Below are 20,972 nucleotides of genomic sequence, written 5' to 3'. Positions count from 1 at the left end.
TGCATGGGAATCTGTAGGCTTGTAGAAGATGGTGGTGGAGAGTTTGGGGCTGTCTGGGTGGACAGAGATGGAAAGGTCCAGGAAAGAGATAGATGACGATGATACTTCACGAGTGTATTGGAGGGCAGGGTGGAAACTTGACAGGTGTTGGATAAAATTCAACAAAACTTCCCTTGGGCCAGTCGACACACCGAGGTAGTCGTCGATGTATCGTCTGAACAAAGCTGGTTGTGTTCCTGTATAGTGGTTGAGAGCCTGCTCCTCCACATAGCCCACAAACAGACAAGCAAAACTGGGCCCCATCTTAGTGCCCATGGCGACCCCTCTTGTTTGCTGGAAGTGACGGTCTTCGAAGGCAAACGAGTTCAAGGACAGAACCAGTTCAGATAGGCAGAGGATGGTGGGGATGTGGAGGTCCTTGATGTCACTCTTCTCCAGGTAGTGCTTTAGAGCCTGCAAACCATCACCGTGAGGGATGCTGGTGTAGAGTGACACAATATCCATTGTGAAGAGGTGTCGTTCTGTGCTGTTGTCTGGGAAAGAGAAATCCTCCAACAACCTCAGTGTATCATTAGTGTCTTTTATATACGTGGGTAGAGTAGTGACTGTGGGGCAAGCGCACGTAGACACGATGGGACGTCCAGGATTGTTGGTCTTGTGAATCTTGGGCAACAGGTAGAACTTTGATTCTTTGGGTTCGCTATAGATGGTATTGGCAGCTTCTGTTGGGCGATGTCCTTTGTCTATGGCTGATTTGATAGTTTTACAGATAAGCGTGTTGTCAGACTTATATATATATATATGTGTGTGTGTGTGTGTGTGTATGCATGTATGTATGTGTGTGTATATGCATGAGTATATATATGTGTATATATATATATATATATATATATATATGTATATATATATGTGTGTGTGTATGTATGTATATATATATATATTTTTTTTTTTTTTTTTTTTTCTATTTGTGTGTGTGTGTGTGTGTGTGTGTGTGTGTGTGTGTGTGTGTGAGTATGTATTGCACTGAATGGTGATCAGCAAGTATTTAGTGTACATGGTCCATCTAAACATAAAGTAGTGAGATGTCATCACCCATTTCTCACATAGGCTTTCCTGTCTACACTGTCCTCTTTTCATCACTTGACAACGGGCCTATGGTTCGAAACGTCCTATCCCACTAAACAAAGAGGATTAATCTACCACCAAAAAGGTTTTTAAAAACTTTAGTTTTTTGGTTTGAAGAACGACGGGCGCAATAGCTGAGTGGTTAAAGCTTTGGACTGTCAATCTGAGGGTCCCGGGTTTGAATCACGGTGACGTCGCCTGGTGGGTAAAGGGTGGACATTTTTACGATCTCCCAGGTCAACATATGTACAGACCTGCTAGTGCCTGAACCCCCTTCATGTGTATATGCAAGCAGAAGATCAAATACGCACATTAAAGATCCTGTAATCCATGTCAGCGTTCGGTGGGTTATGAAAACAAGAACATACCCAGCATGCACACCCCCGAAAACGGAGTATGGCTGCCTACATGGCGGGGTAAAAACGGTCATACACGTAAAAGCCTACTCGTGTGCATACGAGTGAACGCAGAAGAAGAAGTTTTGAAGAATCCTGCAGTCAATTCTGTCTTCTTCCCTAATCATCTGAAAGGTTTCAAATCCTACAGATGAACGAGACAGCAAACCACACAAGTGATCCCATTCCAACCTACCTCTACCAGCCCTGCCACGGGTGTTGTGTTTATGCTTTGGGGGGGGAGGAGGAGGGGGTGCAGAGGCGGCAGGAGCTGGGGGCGCTGGTTGGGGTCCCTTGGAGAACTGGGCTTGGAACGTCATCACACAGTTGTAGGAGCAGAAGTTGCGCACTGAAGCGTCGCTCATGGTCAGGTGGTACTGTGCTGGGGCGCGTTTTGAGCACTGGTCGCAGGTGACTGGCTGGTTGGATTTGGCCTTCGAAAAGTAGGAAATACACATTTCAATGAAAGTTTTTGAAAAGATGAAAAAAAAAGAAAGACATTTTCCTTGAATATGTTTCGTCAATTTTAACAGGAAACTATTCTATGACAATGAACCAGAACAAAATATGATGCTAAAAGTAAAATTTTCTTCCTACAATTATGTTTAATCAATATACTTTGTGTGATCCACGAGTGCAGACTTGGGCAGTGATCTCATTCCTTTCCTGTGCAAACCACTACCCGCTTGTGCAGGAAAAACAAAAGTAGGATGGGCTGATAAACTCACGTTAGCAGAGTACCATTCTGCATACCTGTACAGCACCTTGTTTTTCCAGCAGCCATCTTCTCTCCTCCTCCTTTGCTCTTCACATGGCTAACTTTTCTCCTTCTGATTTTCTGCCTTAATATCGATTCACTGATGATATTTTGGTGTGTGTGGTCATGCCGTTGAACAGGTCACATGATTATCTGAATCTGACTCCCTCATTTGGGCGATCAGACTAATTTTAGCTGAGACCACAATCGATGAGTGGACACACACAGGGCCCTCTCTCTCAGGCCCTGCAAACAACACTACTCCTCCCCTTTTCCCTCCTGATGACACTAGACCACCACCTACTACACCACCTCCGATGTCCTCTTCCACTTTTTTTTTTCCTGTCCCATTATCTGCACCGTTTCAGTGGCATTACTCCCACGCTGCTCATTTAGATTCCCCCATACACGGACACACCTGGGTTTGTCCGTCGCAGTTCTAGCGTCAGCAGTCCACAGAAAACCATCGATATTAGGTCGCCAGGAGCCTACACACCAGAGGAGACCCTGCATTGTTGCTGAGTCACTTCGGTGGTGTTCAGTGGTGCCTGTTTTGTTTTAACGTACTTAGGACACCACCAACTAAGCCCCCTACTAATGACAATAATGGCTTAGTCGTGGAGCCAGACTGAGTGAGCGTCCCTCTACACCATTCAGAAATTTTAGAGATATTTTGCAACTGTGAAGATTTCGATTTTGACATAGCAGTGGAAAAGTACTTTCCTAAAACAATGATACTCAACTAATGCAAATGACAATTATACTGTAGATCTGATGTCTTTCAGGTGTACTGCTTTGCTTTTGTTTCTACTGTTTCATTTGTATCAACTGTACCATAATGTGGATATTTACGATCCAGAGCAGTCAACTTGAAACAGTGTTTCAGCACTGCAGAATAAAGTTTAGTTATGACCATGTTGTATTTTCCATGTTCACAACACAGCAAACATTAGCAGCACATAGTCTCTACATACTATATATATCACATACCGACAAGTGTAATGGACAAAGTACAAATTCAGCTGCAGATTTCTGGGGGTGTAGGGTGGTCAACTGGGGGCACCAAGAGTAGGAGTATGGGGTTGGTTTTTGTGGTGAACCCGTCAAATGACCCATGGTGTCCTGAACCAAACCCGAACTCTGCTACACTATTCTTAAAAAAAGGAAAATTTTTTCCTAAAATTACATTTATCTAACACACTTACCATGACCCACTAGTGCAGACTCCGGCAGGGAGTCTGATTCCTGTCCTGTGCAAACTACTATCCGCCTATGCAGAGAAAACGAAAGTAGCTATGGCCGATAACCTCCCGGAAGTAGGTTACCTCCCCTCTGTATCCCTGACTAGCTCCCTCTTTTTCCGGCAGCCATCTTGATTCCTGATCCTGTGCTCTTCATACGGCTAAGTTGGTTTTTTTTTTTATTTCTCTCTGTCTATCAATTCTTTGACACTCATGTTTTGTTTTGTATCTGACGAAGACTTGTATCAGGTCACAAAGTTACTTTGCTCGTTTGGCCAATCGAGCTAAAATTATGGCGCAATTAAAAAACATAAAGTTTAATATCAAAGTGCATTTGATTTACTCACTACATGACTTAGTATTGTTCTTTCCTGTGACTCTTGCTCACATTTTCCATTCTAACGCCACTAGCAATCATCAAGTACAATCTGTATTCATCACCTCACAGAGACAGACACAAAAAGAGAGAGAGAGTTCATGTGAAAAAGAAAGAGAAGAAAGAAATGTAACATGAGCCACGTTCTCATTTTCTTTCCAGCTTGTTACTCACGGGTGAAGTACTCACTTGCAGGTTGACCCGGTACAAAGACAAGCAGTTCAGTGAGCAGAACAGCTGGTACTTGCTGGAGGAGTCCAGGCGCTCAATCATGTCAAAATTGTCACGTTGTGTGCCACACCAAGAGCATGGCGACACTTTGCGGTTGGAGGCGCGGAACTTGTTGACACACTTATCCGAGCAGAAATGTTTCTGGTGTCCCTCAAACTGCACTGTGTGGATTGAGGACTCGCGTGATGTGCACAGAGCACTGCAGAAGTCACAGGTGTGCAGGTCCACCTTGTTGGTGTACTGGAACGCCGACAGGCAGGGGTCACTGCATAGCTGGTGAACGGTGCCTTTGTATTTGATGTTATACTTGATGATCTCTTTCTGAAAAGGCAATGGTGAAAAAACACAAAAAAATAAGGGTGTTAATCAGGGTGAAAGAATCTTGGAGGTGCTGAAAATACCTGAATAACAAATACCATTTATACTATGAGGATAAAATCAACAACAAAGCAAAGGACATAATGCTCCTCACAAAACCCATTCCTTCCAGAGTCTTGGGGGAAAAGGAAACACAATTACAATCAGTTATTTGTATGACAAAGAAAAGTAAATTAATATACATATAGATTATATATATCTGCATATCATTCATATCAAAACCCACATTAACTAGTGAATATAAAAACAGCAGTCCATGAATGTCAAAAGTATACAAACATTTGGTACCTTCTATTTCAAGACACAAACGGATGATAACTGCCAGGTCTGGAAGAACATGAAATATCTGTTAAGCACCCAAAGAAGGTAAGAAAAAAAACACATTTGAATGACTGATGCATAAAAACCTATCAAGTGCTTTATTACTTCCTTTCAGACCCACCCTAATCCCAAGCTATTATCATCCCAAGCTATTATCATATTACAAACTGTTTCTACAATGAGATGGATGAACTGAAACATGATGAGTGCAGACGGACCTTGTGGCAGACAGAACATTTGTTGACGGTAATGGGCTTTCCAGGCTCCACCCGCAGGATCTCGACATCAATGTTGAGCACCTCTTCAAACTTTTTCATACAGGCCTGGGAGCAGAAGTCTTTGAAGGTTCCATCTGAACCAACTGGAGCGGAGAAAAATGAGTCAGGGGCAGAAGCAGCATCCTTCTGACACTGGGTGCACAGTCGCAGACGCAGCTTGTAGTCGACATGGCATCGATTGCTGCAGAAAGGTTTCATCTGTGATAACAGAGGTGAAAACAGAAATGATCACAATGGTCATGAAAGAACAATGAGGTTTGGAGAGTAAATGATCAACAAACAATAAAGAGTGGTAACTCTCTTCATACACAAGGTACACAACTTCATGTCAATGCTGCTTCTGCTACCGATTCAGCTATTATTGTTTGTATATTCTGTGTAGCATATTCAGGATCAAAAGGCTATGCCAGTCTTGAATAAAAGCTAATTTGCGTTTGCACCTTTCTTCCACCATTGCTGATGTGTGCACATGTCAAATGATCTTTATAAGGTCAAGCCCGGAGCTTCCTTTTTTGAGGAAGTATTTGGGTTTGTTCCATTGTGCCTTTAAATTAACTGAGGGCGAGATGAATTGGCAGCGAAAGCTGTGTACCTTGTGTATGATGATAGTTACAACACTTTATTGCTTGCTGATCATACTGGTAAACTGAAACAATACTTGTAGAGAACATTTAAAAAAACAAAAAACCCCAAAAGTCTAATAAGGAAGTACAGTTTTTTCTGCTCTGAAAATTACTGCTATTATAGTGCTATTTGCTTCTTGGTTACACTAAGGGCACTTTATATGGACATCAATTTCAATTGTTTTTATTATGTAAAGCTGTAACTCACAGTGTACGTCTATTATGGTATGATACGATATGGATACATATACTGCACCTATCCTTGGTTAGAGACCAAGCTCTATACTAACATGGAGTCATTTGCACAACATGCTGCCTAACTAGGTAGAGCCGACTGACAGCTGCCTTTGGGCGCTGATCATTCATTTTCCTGTGTCATTTAGTCACACACACACACACACACACACATACATACACACACACACACACACACACACGTAACATTCTGCATATATGACACATTTTTTTTTTGTTTTTTGTGGTCAGGTGAGGTGTGCATGCTTGGTAGGTTCTTGTTTCTATAACCCACTGAAAGCTGACATAGATAACAGGATCTTTAACATGTGTATTTGATCTTCTACATGCCTATACATACGACTGAGTACGAAAGGGAGGTTCAGGCACTTGCAGGTCTGCACATGTGCTGACCTGGAAGACTGGAAAAATCCCCACATTAACCCATCCGGGGTGACAGAGATCAAACTCTGGAGGAAACTTGGGAAAGAATACAGTGCTCTAACCATTTGACCACCACACCTATTTTAATATATAAAAAAAACCCAACCATTTTTTAAGCAGATTCTATTCTGAGTGAGTGAAATCTAACTTCTAGACAGTAAGTGAACAAAGAAGCAAAGTCCAAAACACTAAATAAGAAACAAATCACATCAGAACATGTATATGACTGGCAAGACTTTCAGTTACACTAAAAGAATCAAATCAGAAAAAGCAATAATTCCACATAAAACACAGAAAAAAAACAACAAACATTACAAAAGTGAACAAATTCAGTCAAAGCTTTCCAAATACAAGATATAAAATGAACACACTTTACCTGACTACCAAGGCGTAGACAGTGGGTAGATCTTGACGCAAGGGGGATGAAAGCTGTGCACAGTGCACAAGAAGAACTGATTCCAGACTGGAATTTGCCAAGGCATCCTTCCCCACAGAAGTCAAGTCCTTTCCAAACACAGAACTGGCCCTGTACAATTAAATATATATATATATATATATATATATATATATACTAATTATATATACATATGATATATATTGTCATTTACTGGATCTCAGAAGAATACAAATATGTCTTTTTTCTAATAAACACAAAATTCATTGTGATGTCTCTAGAAAGGAAATTTAGAACCACCATGAAAATCACCCAGTAACATAATAAACAATTTTTTTATTAAAAAAAAAGAAAAAGAAAAAAAAGACGTTTGGAAAAGAAGCATGCAAACACGAGTGCAAGGGTTTTCTCATAAAACATCAAGTCCGTTAAAAGCAACAACCTGAATATCATAATCTAACAGACCCAAGGTGTATGGGCAGGGGTACACTTCTGAAATGCTGGTATGATGGGTCTGGGACTGGTGTTATAGCAAATAACCAACACATTCAGTTTAGTTCAGTTGCTCAAGGAGGCGTCACTGAGTTCGGACAAATCCATGTATTAGTGCCTGACCAGAAGTATAACTCAAAATAGTAATAATGAATATTTGGATGCCCTATCTCTGGAGAGCCCAGAGTGTTTACAAATACAATTACACATACGTACATTGATGTAGATATACTTCATAACATTCATTTGCTTATACGAATCACAAAATAAACAGGTCACACACACACACACACACACACACACACAAACACCCACACACCAGGCATTCATACCTATACAGCCCCATTCCTCTCTCCACCCACCAACAATCGCAGACGGACACACAGGGTGGGAAAGCTAATCAAAACAACTGTGGAAAAGGTGAGTTTTGAGAGCTGATTTGAATGAGGACAAAGACTGAATGTGTCGGACAGAATAAGGGAGTTCATTCCAGATGACTGGTCCATTGAAAAAAAAGCACGTTCCCCATGGAGTTTCTTTTGCCTGTTTGGTATGAAAAAATGCAAGTGTCACAGGAGGAACGCAGATACCGAGACAGAAAATAGATCTGGAGGAATTCCTGGAGATAAGGAGGAGCAGAGCCAGAGATAACATTATAACAAATAGTGGCAATCTTGCACTGAATTCTGCAAGAAACAGGCAGCCAGTGCAGTTCCGTGAGGAGGGGAGAGATGTGGTCACGTTTGCGTGCCTTGTAGACAAGGCGGGCAGCACAATTCATCACTTTTTTAACTTAATGCACTTAGTCAGGCCTTGAGTAAAAATAAAATCAAATAATAAACAAAATGAAAAATGAAAAAAAAAGAAATTAACAAAATATAGTACTAAACAGTACTAATGATAACATTAATAATGATAAGAAATGAATAAATAAATGTGTGGGAAAATGACAGTCTGCAATTAAGACTGGACACTTTTTTGTTTTGTTTTTTGTAAAGATTTTCTTTTAACAGTATGAAGAACTAAAGTATACTTCTGGATTTTCTACACAATGTCAATCAAATGCAAGAAAACACACTGACACATAAACAGTCAGTCAGTCAGTCATTGCAAAATTAATCTTATAAAGTAGGATTTCCAACATTAAGTGACACAAAACTTTTTTGAATACAAAAAAGGTTTACAACAAAGTAAAAACTTAAAGCAAATTCTACCATGAAGGGTTAGTGGTCTCACTGCCACAAAATTTTAAAATCAGAGAAATCTCTCTCTCTCTCTCTCTCTCTCTCTCTCACACACACACACACACACACACACAAATTCCTCCCTACACATTCACAAATCAACCTTCCCATCTGAATTACACACGCACACACACACACACACACAAACACACACATTCTTCCCTACATTCACAAATTAAGCTCACCATCTGAATTCCACACACATACAAACACACACACACACACACAGAGTGACACACATAACTTGCCTGAGAATTAATGTTCATCACAAGGCAAACTGTGCATGTTTTGTAACCAGGCACAGGTTTGCCCACCCCTTGCCCCACAGGGACGCCAGCTGGTGGTTTGACATCCCCACTTTTCTTGTCTGCAGCAGCGGCTTTACCACCTGTCCCCGTGCCTTTGAGAAATATGGTGGGGTTGGCACGGAAGCGCTTGAAGCAGGCATCATCACACAGGTGCTTGATATCTCCATTGCGAACTATGTTGTATTTGCACTTGCCAACCTGGATAAACAGATGCTAATGTTGAGGTGGGTTTACATTATGTTTGAACAGTGTTCATAACACACACACACACACAGGCACACACACACACACACACACACACACACACACACACATGCGCGAGTGCAAGCAGAAAAAGCCCAGAAACATCACAAACATAACAACCTGTCACAAATCTTATTCTCAAATAAAATTTGTTACTTCTTCCTACAACGGCAGTTTATCCTGTACAAAAACCTTCAAATACCAAACCCACACAGAATACTTTTCAACACTGATAAATGATGTGACCAAGCACATGCACTACACGCTTTCTCAAAATATTCAAAGTGGTGAGCAGCTTGAGGTAAAGAGATGATAACTAAAGGCCGGCAGCGGGCACTGATCCTCCATCGGTGTCAGGTGTGCAGCCAGCAGCTTGACATCGGACCCAAACAATTAACAGATGTAACGTTCCATTCTCCATTTCGCGTTCAATGAAACTGAACGTCAATGCTGGCCTTTTTGACTCACTTGTGTAAACAAAGTGAGTCTATGTTTTAACCTGGTGTTCGGTTGTCTGTGTGTGTGTGTGTGTGTGTGTGTGTGTGTGTGTGTGTGTGTCCGTGTGTCTGTGGTAAACTTTAACATTGACATTTTCTCTGCAAATACTTTGTCAGTTGACACCAAATTAGGCATAAAAATAGGGAAAATTCAGTTCTTTCCAGTCATCTTGTTTAAAACAATATTGCACCTCTGGGATGGGCACAAAAAAATAAATAATGAAGCCTAATTATATGCAAACTGCATTTACTGTTATATTTATATTTTTTGTATTCTCTAAACTTGGCACTTTGATCTGATATTCTTACCCAACAACAAGAGCAGTCATTATTATCATTTTTTGTTCAAACAGGAACTTCTTTTGCTAAGCATGGAATTTTTATTTATTTTGCAAATGCTTTGGTGCAGATAGTAAAAAAGGGAAATTACTCTGTAATTAATGCTAGGGGACATAATTTATCACAAGTGAGTCTTGAAGGCCTTGCCTCTCTTGTTTAATTCTTGGGTTTGCTTTTGCTGCTGTCGCGCATGGACTTTTCACCAATGGCTGATAGAACCGGTCCCTATAGAATTAAAGTCCAACCAAGAATCAAACTCTTGATCCACAGATAAGTCACCCTCAACCCCTTCTCCTGACTCCATATTTGCCAAATCTCCCATCAAATTTACCAACGAACTCCCGCTAATTTTCTTATTTACCGATCAATGAACTCCCACCAAAACTACAGGAAGAAACGATTACTGGTGTTGTTCAATGATATTCTCGTCAAGATCTCCACAAAGCATCGAGCTTTGTAATGATCAAGGATCAATGCCCAGCTTACTTCAATAACTTAATACTGCTGAATTTTGCACTGGTTTGAAACTGAAAAAGAAAAACAGAAAACAACATATTTATAATAATAATTATCATATTTATATAGCGCTGAATCTTGTGCAGAGACAAATCAAAGCGCTTTCGCACCCGTCATTCACACTATATCAACATAGTCAATAATGAAAAAAAAACAACAACAGACAAACAAACAAAACAAAACAAACAAACAAAAGCCAAAAAGAAAGAGAGATAAATCTGTAGTGCTGAATATCTGACCTTTTTGCAGACAATGCAGGTCTGTGTCCTGGATGACTTCCTGCCAGATGCGGCATTACCTTTGGAGTCTGTCTTTGGCGTGGCAACTGGCTTTTGGTCAGCATTTTCCTAAGGCACACAAGTCTTGAGTTGTGTCACTTGGTAAATCTGATAAATCAGACTTTACAATAAATAAATTTGAATGATACAAGCGATCAGTTTTTATGTACTGCATTAGATTATATGAACAAAGTGTGTACTCGAAATGTTCCAACAAGAAATCTGAATGAAAATACCAATGCCAAATATCAGTTTTTTTCTTTCAACAGTTTCATTCTTGTTTTTTATTTTTTATTTATTTAATTTTTTTAATATATTTTTTTAAATACTATTTTAGTGTGTGACAGAATCATTAGTAATACTAACAGTACAAACACAAACATGTGTATATTATATATATATTGATATAAACTTTTTCATTTGATTTTGGGGTGGGAACAAACATTTTCAACTAGCTTTAGTAGATACTGAAAAAGAAAGAAAGAAATAATAACTAGGTTCCATAAGCTACTTAACGCCCAAATCACTGGAGTGCATAGGCCAAGACTTCAGGGAAAAGGGGGCTCCAATTACACAGCAAATATAAAGGTAAAATCTGTTGATTCTTCTAATGCATTAAAATATCTGTTCTAATTTTTACTATTTTCCTGTTCACTCAAATCAGTATGATAGGTGAATACGCTATTCTATTTCATAAAGATTGAATGAAAAAAAACAACAAAAAAACACTTTATCAATGTTTATGATTGTCATTTTTTGGTCATTCAAAAGCTAATTTAAGGTTCTAATTCTAAGATGATTTCTGTTTTGATAATTAAAAAGTTCTAACCCCAAAACCTGCTTTTTTTCAGGGACAATACTTGCCCCCCATCCCCATTCCCTCTCCCAACACCCCCTAACCTTGCTGAGCTCAGCAGTCCCAATCCTGCCTATTAGTATTACAGAATCAAAACACACACAACTGTTTCTATCATGCAAACATTGCCATCATAACATGTTTTGATTTGCTTTTGTTTTCTTCTATAAAGCATGGAAATGTTTTAAATAGTCACAGTAAAAATAACCAAGTGATAGATTCAACAGCTCTCTTGAGTGAAAGAAATGTGATAACCCCCACACCTCTCCCTCCCAAACCCCACTAAAACAGGGTGTAAATAACTGTTCTCTTACCTGTTTCACATCTGTATGCTCATTGTATCCATGAACATCATTTGCTCCTCCACTCACGGACTCAATTTGGATTCCCATGTCATTGTTGCTATTCAAAACTTCCTTTTCTGGGCCTTCTTTTTTGACCTGTGAAATGCCTTCTTCATCATCATCAAGAACCACAACATCGTCATCGTCAACTGAAGAGGCTTTCTTCTCAGCATCATCCACTTCAGTTCTGTCTATAGCATTCTCATAAGTCTGCTCATCAGCCACATCTGATTCTTCGACAGAGTTGTTTTCTCTACCAGCTGTCTCTGTGTCTACTGCCTCAGACGTAGCACTGGTGTCCATGTTTGTATCATCAGCATTAATGTCTCTTGCAGAGTCAGGTCTTTCATCAAGCCCCTCTTCTGCATCTGCTCCGGATTTAATATCAGTCACTTGAAGCATAGGTTCATCATCAATATCTCTTCCTTCTACAATGGTGGCATCAGAGGCTCTGTCAGCTTCGGGGTCCATTGTCTGATCAGAATCTTCAATAAATTTGTCAAGACCATCAGATGATTTTGATTCTGTGTTTTCAGTATTTAACAGTGATGTTCTGTCAGCTTCCTGGTGCATTTCAGTAGCTTCAGTGTCATGTTCCTCTTCTCCTCCATCAGTTGTTTGTTTTTCTTTGCTGTCATAATCCAGATCATGCTCATTGACATCACTTACACTGCCTGTGGGTTGCGATGAGGGCTCTTGTTCTTCAGGCAAAGCAAATGACTCTCCCATGGACTCTCCAGTTTCATCAGGCACCTCTTCAACTGCATTACCACCAGCATCCGTTTCTCCGCAATCAGCAGAAACATCCTCAGCCATGGTTTCATTTTTTTCAGCTTCATTGGACACAGTGTTCCCAACCTCATAATCATTAACTTCAAAAGTGGTATCATCGACTGCAGTGGCATCTCCTTCATTTGTGCATGCATTATCATTCATTTCTGCTTCAGGATCAGTTGCTTCTATAATAGAAGAATCAGGCTGGTACACATCAACACCTTCCAAATCATTATCTGCCGGTGATTCTGAATCAAGCAACTGTGATTCAGCATCAGCCTGTTGTTCATCTTGTCCACCTTCATCTGCCAGCATCTGTGTTTCAGCATCAGCCTGTTCATCTTGTCCACCTTCATCTGCCAGCATCTGTGTTTCAGCATCAGCCTGTTCATCCTGCCCACCTTCATCTGCCAGCATCTGTGTTTCAGCATCAGCCTGTTCATCCTGCCCACCTTCATCTGCCAGCATCTGTGAATCAGCATCAGCCTGTTGTTCATCTTGGCTGCTTTTTTCCCCCAAATCTTGACCTTCATCTGCAAAGTCAGCTTGCTGAGATTGTTCAGCATCATCCATGGCCAGATATTGATCATCCTCTGTTCTTTCACTTTCAACCTGCTGATCTTGTTCTGTTTCATACATCTGTACATACTGGTTGTCTTCTGGTCTTTCGTCTTCAGCTTGCTGAGCTTCTTCTGTTGCAAGAATCTGACCATCATCTTGTGTGTTGCTTTCAGATTCCTGTCCTTCTGCTGCATCATCCATTGCTAGATTCTGATCCTCATTTTGCATCCCACTTTCAACCAGTTCTCCTTCTGTCTCTTCCATTTGTAGATTCTGGTCCTCTTCATACACAGCATTTTGTGCCACGGCTAAATTACTGTCTGTTTCTGCTTCTGTGCATGCTGGTTCTGCTTGACAGTCAAAGGTTTCCCCTTCAGTTTCTTGATCTGCATCTTGCTGACTATCATTATCCTCTTGTGCAAGATTTGTAAGATCAGGTTCACTACACACATTTTCATGTTCTTCCATTTGTTCAGCTTCTTCAGGCTGATGTTCATCAACCTCCATAGTTTCTTCAGCAGCTACTTGCTCATCTTGACCTTCTGCAGGAATTTGTGGTGACCTTGACTCAGAGGCATCTTGAGATTCACTTGCTTCTTCTGCTTGTGGGTAATCTTCTTCTTTAGCATGTCTTTCTGACTCTTCATTTTTTAGATCTGCATCTCCTGCACCAGCTATGGATTCTCCATGAGCATCACTGCCAGCAGCTATCTCACTATCTCCCTGTCCCTCATCTATGCCTGTCCTCTCTTCAACTTCATCCTGAGTTGGTGTTCCTGGATCATCATCAGCTGTGGAAATACCCTGTAGGTTCACACCTCCACAACTGGATTCGGACTCTGCAGCTTGGGATTCTACAGCAATGTTGAAGTTGTTCTCATTTTCTATCATAGCAGACTGGTTCTCCGCTGACTGGGACATTTTGGCTCTGAAAAAAAAATTTTATACTGACTTTTAAATTCACATATTTTACAACAGTCTTTGATACCAGACTTGATGCTTTATTCTCAAACCTCTTTATCTGCACTCTATATTTTCATAACCAAACTGATCTGCAATCCCAAGTTCTTCACAGTACATGATCTTGCTGAAGTCCAACATAGGATTTTTTTTATGTCATTGTCAGGTCATCATGAGTTTGTCACCACATGTGATATACTTATCTTGTAGATGATTTTCAAGTACAATAGCATATCTTGGGTCATGTTCTACAGATTCAATCTTTCTTCAACACACATGTACACAATCTTTTTTCCATTTAAATTTTAATGACTGGCTTATGACACCAAACCACAATAAGGATTGGAGGGGGATATGTGAAACTCAAAGAATGACCCATAAATGATGGCATGTTTTAGCTACAATCAGATAGATAGAGAGAGAGAGGGATGGGGAGAAAATACAATATGACTAAACATGGCATTGACCGTTTGGGATAAAGATTATGTCAGTGTCACTATGCACCTGTTCATGGATAATAATAGACAGAATGTATCTAAGTGTGTCACTGTGTGTGTGTGTGTGTGTGTGTGTGTGTGTGTGTGTGTGCACAATTATTCTGAAATTAACTCTTAAGTGAGCAAACAATAAATAACTAAACCATGCTGCCCAATGTTTTTCTTTTAATGAAGTGTAACACACACACAAACATTTTTGGTCCTCATAGTACATGTATCAATAATATCAACTACCTGGATCACTTTCATACCTTGTGGGTATTAACTTTACTTACAAATACAGACAGCATATGGTGTGTGTCCATCGAGATCGATGATGACTATCGTTGTCATCCAGCTGGGGGATGGAGGGAGGGTGGTGGGGGGGTGGGGGATGCTCATGAATCTATCTGTGAATGCGCAGATGGCTGAATAGTCCAATCTGCGCACAATATGTTCGCTGACGGGGCAGACAAAGACAGGCTTATCATTGTCAGGGAGCTTGTTTGCCCGTGACCTTCTGGCCTGCCTCTTCTGAACAGCTGCAGCAGTCCTGTTGGCCTTGCACAACTTGGCGCCTTTGTGCACAGCAGGGCGCCATTTGTCACGGTCCACTGCAGATTACTCCCAGGAGTCAGGGTTGATATCAAATGCTTTCAGAGAGACTTTCAGAGTATCTCTGAAGCGCTTCTTCTGACCTCCGTGTGATCTCTTCCCTTGTTGCAGCTCGCCATAGAAGAGCCTTTTGGGCAGCCGATGGTCTGGCATGCGCGCCACGTATCCAGCCCAGCGAAGCTGGGACTGCATCAGGATGGTGAAGATGCTGGGAAGGGTGGCTTTTGCAAGCACCTCCGTGTCTGGGGTCCTCTCTTGCCACTTGATGTTCAGTAGCTTCCTGAGGCATGTTGTGTGGAAGTGGTTCAGTTTCTTGGCGTTTCGTTGGTACACTGTCCAAGTTTCGCAGGCGTACAGTAGTGTAGGGAGAACTACTGCTCTGTAGACCTTTAGCCTCTTCTGTTCCAGACATTTGCATAGTCTACCAAAGGTTGCGCTTGCTCTTGCAATTCTGACGTTCACTTCATCGTCAATGATCTCATTTCATGACAGTGTGCTGCCAAGGTATGTGAACCGCTCCACCGCACTGAGTCTCTGACCGTTGACTGTGATGTTGGGCTCAACGTGGGATTTCCCTGGGGCTGGCTGATGGAGAACTTCAGTTTTCCTCATGCTGATGGTAAGGCCGAAGTTCCTGCTGGCAGTGGCAAACTTGTCGACGCTGAGGTGCAAAGTCTCTGATGATGTCTGTCATGACCTTCGTTTTTGCTTGAAGCCTTCTGAGGTTAAACAGCTTGCCATCTGTTAGGTACTTTAGGCCGATTCCAACATCGCCATCTCTGAAGGCATCAGTAAGCATTGCAGAGAACATGAGGCTGAACAGTGCTGGAGCCAGGACGCAGCCTTGCTTGACACCATTTGTGACAGGAAAAGGAGCAGATGTTTCGCCACTGTCCTGGACTCGAGCCTGCATGCCTTCATGGAATTGGCTGACCAAGGAAATAAATTTCCGAGGGCATCCGTACTTGGCCATGATCTTCCACAGTCCCTCTCTACTCACGGTGTCAAAGGCCTTAGTGAGGTTGACATAGGTGGAGAACAGATCACCATTTTGCTCCTGACATTTCTCTTGCAGCTGCCTTGCATCAAACACCATGTTGGCGGTTCTGCGTTCTTTCCGGAATCCACAATGGCTCTCAGGCAAATGACCTTGGTCAAGGTGTGCTGTGAGGCAGTTTAGTAGGTTCCTGGCAAGTATCTTGCCTGCGATGGAGAGCAAGGAAATGCCCTGATGGTTATCACAGGCTTGCCGGTTCCCCTTTCGCTTGTACAAGTGAATGATCGATGCATCTTTGAAATCCTGGGGGATCGTCTCTTCTTTCCACATGAGTGATTACAGCTGATGGAGCTTCTCAGTCAGCACAGTGCCTCCATCCTTGTAGACCTCTGCTGGTATGGAGTCTGAGCCAGCTGCTTTGCCACTGGATAGCAGACAGATTGCTTTCTGGGTCTCAAGAAGTGTTGGCGGATCATCCAGTGCTTCGTTGATGGGGACTTGTGGGAGACGGTCTATGGCTTCATCATTTATGGAGGAAGGGCGATTTAAGACACTGTTGAAGTGCTCAGCCCAGCGTTCGAGAATTTTCTCCTTCTCAGTGATCAAGGTATTCCCATCTGCATTGAGGAGGGGGGATGATCCTGAGGATGTGGGGCCGTAGACTTCTTTTAAGTCATCATAGAACCTCTTCATATCGTGCCTGTCAGCATATCCCTGGATCTCATCAGCTTTGTCACTCAGCCACTTATCCTGCATCTGACGTAACTTTTGCTGAACAGTCCTGCGGATGGCATTGTACGCATCCTTTTTTGATGTGGACTTTGAGTTGCTCAGGTAGGCTTCATACAGACGGCGTTTCTCATCCAGAAGCTGCTTGATTTCATCACAGTTTTCATCAAACCAGTCTTTGTGCTTTCTGGTCATGGGTCCCATGGTCTCTGAAGCTGTACTATAGATCAGCTCGCGCAGGGTCCTCCAGTCAGACTCCACATTCTGGTTGTCCAGAGAGGCGGATTCCAGACGATCTTCCAGCAGCTCCATAAAGGTCTGTTTGATGGTGATGTTTTTCAGCTTAGTGATGTTGAGCCGTTTTGGAGCCTTCTGGCCTTGGGGGCATCTCTTGGGCTGGATTCGATTATTCAGCTTCGAGACTACAAGGCAATGGTCTATCCAACACTCGGCGCCATACATGGTCTTTGTCACACGTACATCTTGCCTATCCCTTTTCCTGATGATGACGTAATCGATGAGATGCCAATGCTTTGAGTGAGGGTGCATCCATGACATCCTGTTTCAGGTAGGGAGGCAGAAAACTGTGTTGGTTATCAGCAGTTCGTGCTCTGCACAGGTCTGAAGCAAAAGCAATCCATTTGGGTTGCAGTGGACCACGCCGTGCTTTCCAATCACTCCATCCCAGGAGATGTAGTCAGAGCCAACTCTAGCATTGAAGTCGCCAAGAATGATGAGTTTGTCTGCTTTAGGGATAGCAGCAATGACAGAGTGAAGGTCCTCGTAGAACTTTGCCTTCACTTCATCCGGGTTGGTCATGGTTGGCGCGTAGGCACTGACAATGGTGAGGTGCTTCTGGCCAGATATATATTACTAATACCATTACCAATAGGTATATGTGTGTGCGTATATTTATATATATATATATATATACACATACATATATATATACATACATATATATATATATATATATATACATATATATGACAGGCACAATAGCTGAGTGGTTTAAGTGTTCAACATTCAATCTGAGGGTGCCAGGTTTGAATCACAGTAACGGCACCTGGTGGGTAAAGGGTGGAGATTTTTCTGATCTCCCGAGGTCAACATATGTGCAGACCTGCTAGTGCCTGAACCCCCTTCATGTGTATATGCACGCTGATCAAATACGCACGTTGAAGATCCTTTAACACGCACGTTGAAGATCCTGTAAGTGTAACCCATGTCAGTGTTTGGTGGGTTATGGAGACATGAAAATACCCAGCATGCATGAACCATGACAGAGTCATCGGCAAGTGGATGTTGGTCATGTAACGTAAAGAAGAAAGATATATATATATATCTCTCTAAAACATTTTTTTTTCAAGAAATGCAGTGTCTAAGGTGATAAGTATACACCCATCTTTAATTATGGTGCATAATGGATGCTGATAAACACACCTCTGTCATTTAACTCAGACACACTACAAACTTTATTAAGTCGAAATGAATATGTGTAAATATACGATCTTAAAAAAAAAAGAAAAAAAAAAGTTTGTTTTTATCCCCCACACGTGTGTCAAGGGAGAGAACTCTGTCGAATGAATTTCGATATTTCGATGTTTTTACAAGTAAATGGTGACACAGACTCATTATGTACACCGTTTAAAATCATTGCAGTGTATTGTAAAAGGCACATAATAAATACAATTTATTTGAAAGGCATAAAAAGGAGACAATACCGTATTTTAATGACTATTATTATATGTTTTCCCTTGATTGCAGAATCACCATGGCTTAACTCCCATAAAAATGGCAGACGAACAAAAACAGTCCCGTCAAGAATAGTGCTATGGTTTTTCATGTACGTGAAAAGAGCATTACCCTAAGAAATTAAGGAATCAATCACACATACTAGGTAACACAACGCACACACAAGATATTATGCACAATAATGTACCGATGTGTCCCAATTATCGAGGAAGCGAGCGCAGTCTAGCCTCGTCTTGGAATTAGGTCAGCTTGAGCGACCGGCCCTTTAAGAAATATCGTTAATTCGAGAAAACATTTAGATATTTATATTTTTATGTTTTTACCTGGTTTTCATCGCTATCTAGTAGTGTTATATACATATGCAATCAGTTTTTCTTTTTTAGATTGATACCGATAGCGGCTTTCTTTTAAAATTGCAGAGGCGACAAAGGACGCCATCTTTGCATCAGAGTGGAAGAAAGGAAAGGTTGGGGTCAAGAAAATAACGAAAAATGTCTAAAATGCCGAATAGACCACCTTCGAAGATGGACATCAAAGGATCTGGAGACTTCAAAAGAGATTCGAGCTCCAATAAGAATGATAAATCCCACCATGGTCGATCTGATTCGAGTACCAGAAACAAACACGACCGGGACCATCATAAACATGATGGAAACGATGACCCTCCCCACAGCACCGAACAAAAGACTACAGAGGAAAAGAAATTCACGGGAAGGTGCAGATTATTTGTGGGAAATCTGACATCGGACATCACAGAAGATGACTTTAAAAAGTTGTTTTCAGCATATGGCGAAGTTTCTGAAGTCTACGTCAATGCTGGTCGAGGGTTCGGCTTCATCCGCATGGTTGGTTCATATTCAATATTCCGTTTCTCGAGTCTATTTTTCATAAGTGCAGCCGAAGGTTTACATCATCAGTAGCTGAATCTAATAGGTTTCTAAAATATTAGACGTCAACAGGCATTTATTTGAGGAAGCGATGCTTTTTTGTGTTCTTTTGAATGCATAAAACCAAATATAGTGGTAAACGGTATTAAAATTGATAGGTGGTTCAGACTATTGTCACGTTGATTCAGATCTTTGTTTTGTCACTTTGTAATATATATATTTTATTAACCATTACTGGGCGTTAATGCTGTAGTTACAGCTGAAAGGAAACGACCTGCATTGTCCTGCTGCTGATGTTCATGTTGAAAAACGAGTATCCTTGTACTAAACCTTTTTTTTTTTTTTTAATGTGTATACTATATGGTTGAATTGTATTTCATTATTTAATAGTAATGGTAGAATGTGTGATGGCTTGCTCATCTGATTTCATTCTGTGTTCTTCTGAAGTCTTATGTTCGAATCACCAACATACATCATACATGGACATCAATCCTCGATTGATAGGGGAAGCTCATTACTTCATGGAGATCCTGATGAGAATGTCGTTGAATGACAAAACATTACATCCTGTAATCGATACATCTGGTAATTTTGGTGGGAGTGCGTTGGTTATTAAAAAATTAGTGGGTGGGTGTTGGTAATTTTGGTGGTAGATTTGACAGATAAGTAGTCAGGAGGACTCTGAAGAAGTGACCTAACTGGGAGTCACGAGTTTGATTCCTGGTTGGACTCTGTCACTCTGAAGACTTAACAAACCGGTTCTATCAGCCATTGGTGAAAAGTTAATGCCGGACAGCAGCAAAAGCAAACATGAGAATCAAGAAAGGCCCACATTTCCCTGAAACATCAATATCAGTATGCTTGTATGCTTAAACTTCCAGTTTGATTGAATGAAAATTGAAAGAACTTTGCTTCCTGTAATTATGCGGGACCTATGTCGAGCTGCTCGCTGCACATGGATCGAGAATTTATGTCTAGCGCCAGCCAAATCTTTACTGATCCATGTCAGTGTTGGTTGGTTTTATAGAAACATGAACATATCCTGATAATGATATGAAAAATGCTTGCTAAAATGATAAAATAAAACCAAAGTTATGCACATGAATGTCTATATCAGATCTTTATTGTGAAGGGGCCACAGTGGCAGAATTTTTATATCAATAAAATTAACGTGTTATTGTAAATGTAAGTTAACAGTGAATGCTGTAGAAATCTTCTTAGTCTCAAGACATTTGGTTTCTAGAATAGAAAAAAATGCAACTGTTTTAAATTAAACACTTTGAACTTGTTTTGAATCTTGTTTA

The 20,972-nt window shown here is 41.0% G+C and overlaps 2 protein-coding genes across 6 annotated transcripts in view; one reads left to right on the top strand and one right to left on the bottom strand.

The window, feature by feature from the left end:
• LOC143282766 (uncharacterized) overlaps positions 1-19,033 on the bottom strand; it is a 38,188-nt gene extending 19,155 nt beyond the window's left edge. Inside the window, exons 1-8 of one of the 2 annotated variants that reach the window (XM_076588524.1) lie at positions 18,969-19,033; positions 11,885-14,177; positions 10,676-10,783; positions 8,782-9,039; positions 6,780-6,929; positions 5,043-5,300; positions 4,069-4,446; positions 1,717-1,954 (exon numbers count right to left, since the gene is read on the bottom strand). In XM_076588524.1, coding sequence (XP_076444639.1) covers positions 1,717-1,954; positions 4,069-4,446; positions 5,043-5,300; positions 6,780-6,929; positions 8,782-9,039; positions 10,676-10,783; positions 11,885-14,170 — 3,676 coding nt within the window. In that variant the 5' untranslated portion in view covers positions 14,171-14,177; positions 18,969-19,033. The remainder of the gene's footprint in view (positions 1-1,716; positions 1,955-4,068; positions 4,447-5,042; positions 5,301-6,779; positions 6,930-8,781; positions 9,040-10,675; positions 10,784-11,884; positions 14,178-18,968) is intronic. The other variant, XM_076588525.1, reaches the window with a different exon arrangement.
• A 176-nt stretch (positions 19,034-19,209) lies between these two features.
• LOC143282765 (uncharacterized) overlaps positions 19,210-20,972 on the top strand; it is a 42,215-nt gene continuing 40,452 nt past the window's right edge. For all 4 annotated transcript variants that reach the window (XM_076588523.1, XM_076588522.1, XM_076588521.1 and 1 more), the window contains exon 1: positions 19,210-19,626. In XM_076588523.1, the coding sequence (XP_076444638.1) occupies positions 19,273-19,626 (354 nt within the window). In that variant the 5' untranslated portion in view covers positions 19,210-19,272. The remainder of the gene's footprint in view (positions 19,627-20,972) is intronic.

The sequence above is a fragment of the Babylonia areolata genome, chromosome 6 (assembly GCF_041734735.1).
Source record: "Babylonia areolata isolate BAREFJ2019XMU chromosome 6, ASM4173473v1, whole genome shotgun sequence".
NCBI classification, from domain to species: domain Eukaryota; kingdom Metazoa; phylum Mollusca; class Gastropoda; order Neogastropoda; family Buccinidae; genus Babylonia; species Babylonia areolata.
This window is presented reverse-complemented; position numbering and strand designations above follow the sequence as displayed.